Here is a 5565-nt window from a genome sequence, read left to right on the forward strand (position 1 = left end):
TGGCACGATGAAGAAAAATAATAACAAAAGCTATATCTCGTTGCTATGGAGACAGATTAGGTTGGAGGTATGTACATTGTACCTCGTATTACTTCAGGAGGTACGTACGGGAACCATTTGTACCTCCTAAAAAATGTACCGCGAATTTATTAATACCTCGAGCAGTAACCTCGAGACTCCAACTGATCGTCATATATTCATTATTACCTCGTATATCATGTATCTCGTGCTAATGTACCGCGAAAAATATCGTCACTCCTATTTTGGTGGGCTTTTATGTACCTCATAATTATGTAGACTTTTTATTTTAACGTGTACCTCGAATTTGGCGGTACTACGCGATACACGATTTACAGTGTAGGTACTAACGTTGATATATTCGCGTTTATTTTTCAAAGGTGATCGGTCAAATCTATTTCTTCTTTCTCAGCAAAACCCTGGGATATCGTGGACTACGGTGTATGCGATATTGAACATGTTCTTGGTGAGGTGTCCGAGAACACGATTGTCGTGACTCCTATAGAAGGCGATAAGATGATAGCCATCCCCAAACGCCAACAGACTGTCCAAGAGATCGAGCGAACGAAACTGTTGGCCAAAAATGTGCGCGGTTGGAAGGATATGTTTTAATTGCGTTTTAATTTCGTACATCTCGAAACTGTACTTGTAATTTAACTGGTGGTCGAGTTACTGCAACACGCGCCGCAATGTAAGACGCTTGCACGAAAATTTGCATATTGTAAAAGAAACAACAATTTCTGTTGTCACCTATTTTTATTTGCATCTCGTAAAAGTGATGTACGAAATTTAAACGCATGCGACTTTGAAAAATTCCTAGACACTTTGCCTGGTTATAAAACTTTTAATACGAAAGAAAATACATGTAGTGTCACAGATTATTAGAAAATTTGCTAAATCACAGTCATTTCCCCATTATTACTTGTTAGTAGTTATGGGGAAACTGTGTCTTCTATGCATGTTCCATGTTGCTCAGATTCTTTATTTGTATCTATCACCATTTGTATATTACTGAATGTTCTAAAAAAATTCAATAAAGTTTCATTACATCTCTTACACTTTTTCTATAGGATAGAAATGATAAAAATGTTAAAATAGATTGAATAGCTTATTATTCAAAATGTTCAACTTACTGTCTGTGTTTTGTAGTATGTTTCAAAAATTCCATTTGTTTGTAATATTTCCAGTTTATTGCTTTCCATGCCATGTTGTCAATAAATTCTTATTTGATGCAGGAAACTTGCGTGTACAACTGTTTGCGCGTCGAATGACAATATAAAAATGGTATGCGAAGCGGTGTTTTTATGAATGCATTGAGTTTATTTTGTCAACGATTGTATTAACCAACTCTAAGGGTAAATAAATTCAACTTTATTGTAGCATATACATATTCCATTTTATTTTTCTAATATAGATTTTAGGAGCTTTTATTGACGCGTTTTATACCGTTACCGTCTATAAATCTGTATTAATTTCAAGTATTAATCTACATTAATGTCACGAAACCAACACATTTATGCGATAATTTCATGTTTAACTGTGACTGCGCACTTCTTGTGGACGTCCAACTTACGAATCTGTTTATTTCATTTATCTTTCCTGTACTGAAGATGGTCCAATAAGGACCGAAACGTATACACAATTTTATAATTAAAATTAATTAATGGACACTACCATCCTGTTCGGGCTCTGAGCTAGTAGGTGTGCCGGTAAAATAACTTTCCCACATTTTTTTTCAGTGTACAACATGTTTTATTTGACTTTTCCCATACATCACTGGAAAGCTTGATTCTACTCTCCTCTAGAGATCTCCTCTACTTTTCTACATATGGTAATCGCCGTCTCTACCTATGCATTTTTGTAGGCGCACGATCCACTTTTGTAGACCCTCCTCGTAGAACTCCACCGCCAACCCGTTGAGGTAATTCGTTACTTCTTCTTTATGTCTCCGAGGACCACAATTAACTCGGATTGATACTGCGAGTCCCTAAAAAAACTCCGAAGGGCAATCCAAAATTGCCGGAGGGGGAAACTGTCTAGAGGTGTAAGGTTGCACCACGACAATGCACGTCCGCATGTCTCCAGGCAAACCAAGGACCTCATCGCCCAATTCGGCTGGACTGTGGTTCCCCACCCACCCTACAGTCCCGATTTAGCCCCTAGTGATTATCACTTGTTCCCGAAATTGAAGAATCACTTGAGCGGATTGAAATTTAAGACGGACGACGAAGTGAAAGAAGAAGTAACGAATTTCCTCAACGGGTTGGCGGTGGAGTTCTACGAGGAGGGTCTACAAAAGTGGATCGTGAGCCTACAAAAATGCATAGATAGAGACGGCGATTATGGAGAAAAATAGAGGAGAAATCAAGCTTTCCAGTGATGTATGGGAAAAGCCAAATAAAACATGTTGTATACTGAAAAAAATGTGGGAAAGTTATTTTACCGACACACCTCGTACGAGGTCTAAAGTATCTATCAAGAAGTATCGCGAATTTTGTGTTTTTTCAAAAATTATTTATTTATTCATGAAAATCTATGTTGTCCCCTTCAAAGTAATCCCCATCAGATATTATACATTTGTGCCAACGTTTTTCCAATCTTCGAAGCACTTCAAAAAATCCTTTATGTGATCTTGTTCAGCTCCTCCTTCGATGCCGTCTTTATCTCCTCAATCGTGGCGTAGCGTCGTCCTTTCATGGGCCTCTTCAGTTTCGGGAACAAGAAAAAGTCACAGGGGGCCAGGTCTGGGGAATACGGTGGCTGCGGCATCATTAGTGTGTTGTTTTTGGCCAAAAATTCGATGCTGTTTTTGGTCGAAAGTGAGCAATTTTGGTACGAATTTCGCGGCGACCCGTCTCATGCCCAAATCATTGGTAAAAATCGAATGGCACGAGCCAATCGATATGTTTAGGTCCACAGCAACTTCTCTAACGGTGATTCGACGATTGGCCAATACTATTATCTTCACTTCATCAATGTTTTCGTCTGATATTGACGTGCTCGTGCGTCCTGCACGCTCTTCGTCGTTCACATCTTCTCGGCCCTCTGAGAACATTTTGTACCACCGATAAACGTTGCTTTGGTTCAAGGTAGCTTCACTATATGCCACAGTCAACATTCGGAATGCGTCCGCGCACTTAATTTTGTTTTTCACACAAAATTTGATACATATTCTTTGATCCATTTCTTGGAATAGGCAAAAATCGAAGACGAGCCAAAACACGTCCAAGCAAAATAGCTGTCACAAATTAACTGAACATTCAAAATGGCCGAACTTGTCAGCATGAGTGAGGGACATGAGTACCAACATAACGCCACAAAAAAATCGAAAATCGAATATACGTAGCCCGCGGAAATTCAAAATTCGCGATACTTTTGGAACAGACCTCGTATTTATCTATTACCTGATTTTATCACAGGAGCCATTAGTTTTCTTTAGTCTTCATGGCTTCCGGATGGTTGCCGCGTCCGTTTGCAGTGTGGTGCCGACGTTTCGCAGGCGTTGCAGTCTGCTTCATCAGGGCTGGGAGACTCTGATACTGAGCTCCCTCGCGTTGCGCTAGTCCTTTTATACTCGTTTTTTGGGGGGGGGAAGGGAGGGGTAGTCAGGGGGAGGGTCAGAGGGAGGGGTGGTCAGAGGGAGGGGAGTCAGCCTATGCCGGCTGACCGTTTTTTAAAACGTCGGCACCACACTGCAAACGGACGCGGCAACCATCCGGAAGCCATGAAGACTAAAAAAGACAACAGCCGCGAAAGCCTGAAAGCCAAGAGCCAAGAGCCATTAGTTTAATTTTTTTTTGTTACTGAAACTAGTTTTGTTATTATGGGTAGAGGGGATAGAAAGATGGCGGAGTGAGAAGACGTGATAGAGTGAGGTGTGAGAGGAAAGATGAAAAGTGAGTGGAAAGGAGCGAGCAGGAGAGGAAGAGAAAGAGGTGATGGCTAGAGGAGTTGGAGGCGCAGTATGGGAAATGGAGGAAACGAGAAGGAGACGGGGAGAAGGAAGTTAGAACGAGGAGAAGTGAAGAGGAGGATGAGTTGGCAGAACGGAGCGGAGAGGAAGGACAAGGAGTGGGGAGAGGATCGAGCGTGATGGAACGAGAGATCGATAGGAGAGAGAAGAGGGGATTGGCGGAAGGGCGCGCGAGATCAAGCATGATGGAACGAGAGATCGATAGGAGAGAGAAGAGGGGATTGGCGGAAGAGCGCGAGAGATCGAAAAGGAACGACAGAGAACGGAGCGGATGGAAGCGATCGATAGTCGATCGGAGAGTCGATCGGAGGGGGTGCAGGAAGAGAGAGCTGGCGGACAGAAAACGGACGGCAGTGAAGAGGATCGGCGGGGGAGAGCGAAGGAGGAGAAGAGAGGGGGGAGAAGGAAAGAGGCAGAGGAGAGTAAGGCGGAGAAAGGAGGTGACAGAAGTGAAGAGGAGGAGGAGAGAGGAGGGAAGTAAGAGGTAGAGGAGAGACAGGAGGTGAAGGGGGACGGAGAGGAAGGTGGACAACGAAACCCATACAGCACATATGGTTGCAGTTACATTGCAGAAACATTGCAATCTTGCAGATTGCAGCGCAATCTTGCAGAGACATTGCAGGGATATAAAATTGCAAACTTTCGATAGCAATATTGCAGCAATGTTTCAAAAATAATGAAAATACTATATTTTCTATTTAAAAAATTTTTCTAATTACGAGAATTTTATAATGTTATTTTCGTTCATATTATACCAATAATGCGCGAATTATTAAGTACTTGATCAGTGCGGTGTTGCTCGCAATCTCTATCTATTACGAAGCGACCTCGAGGTATGGGATATCACGCATGCGCAAGAAGGTCTTGTGGGTAGAGTCTCGTGGTCTCGTGAGAGATATCTCTGCATGGTTATCTCGCCAGTGCTTCTTGCAATTATAAGTCTCGTATAACATTAAAAAGAGATATATTTCGTAAATCGAGTGAGAAATATAGAAAAGGTATGTAAATATGTATAATATTATATATAATTATTGCTTTTCCAACAAGACTTAATTATGTGAACGTTATTTATAACCTAACCTACTCAACTTTGGCTTACTTGAAAAACCTAGGCCGGTATATTCATAGTCAGATCAAATGTATTCAATTAAGACCGTCTTGAATTTATTTAAAGATTCTGTATGCGAATATTTCATTGTATGGATACACGAAATATCTAAAGATATGATCTTAACACGATCTTGAATATTGTAAGTTTTAACTATGAATACCGCCTCTCATAGTTTGTAAAGTTAAAGTTATATGTATTGAAAACAATTTGTTTGTGTACATTTAATAAAAGTTTTTTATTATACCTAGGGGTGCACGCACGCACACACACACACACACACACACACACACACACACACACACACACACACACACTCATCGCCACCGTTCCGGCCGGGACTCTCACGCGGGCAGACGCAGGTAGACGAGGGAAACGTGCTCACAGGGACACCCCTTGTTTCAATTTTTGCAGCGCCAGTATAGTATTTGATTATTTCTTATTGTAACTATGAATAACGCACGTT

At 41.3% G+C, this 5565-nt stretch overlaps 1 protein-coding gene across 1 annotated transcript; it reads right to left on the reverse strand.

Moving 5' to 3' along the window:
- Positions 1-1679: 1679 nt before the first annotated feature.
- On the reverse strand, positions 1680-3406 carry LOC105555837 (putative uncharacterized protein FLJ37770). The gene has a single exon (XM_012002878.1). The coding sequence runs from the start codon at positions 3200-3202 to the stop codon at positions 2747-2749; it is 456 nt and encodes a 151-aa protein (XP_011858268.1). The 5' UTR covers positions 3203-3406; the 3' UTR covers positions 1680-2746.
- Between the last annotated feature and the right edge of the window lie 2159 nt (positions 3407-5565).

Source organism: Vollenhovia emeryi, unplaced genomic scaffold, assembly GCF_000949405.1.
Source record: "Vollenhovia emeryi isolate VEMERY1.0 unplaced genomic scaffold, V.emery_V1.0 DF940665.1, whole genome shotgun sequence".
In the NCBI taxonomy this organism is placed as follows: Eukaryota; Metazoa; Arthropoda; class Insecta; order Hymenoptera; family Formicidae; genus Vollenhovia; species Vollenhovia emeryi.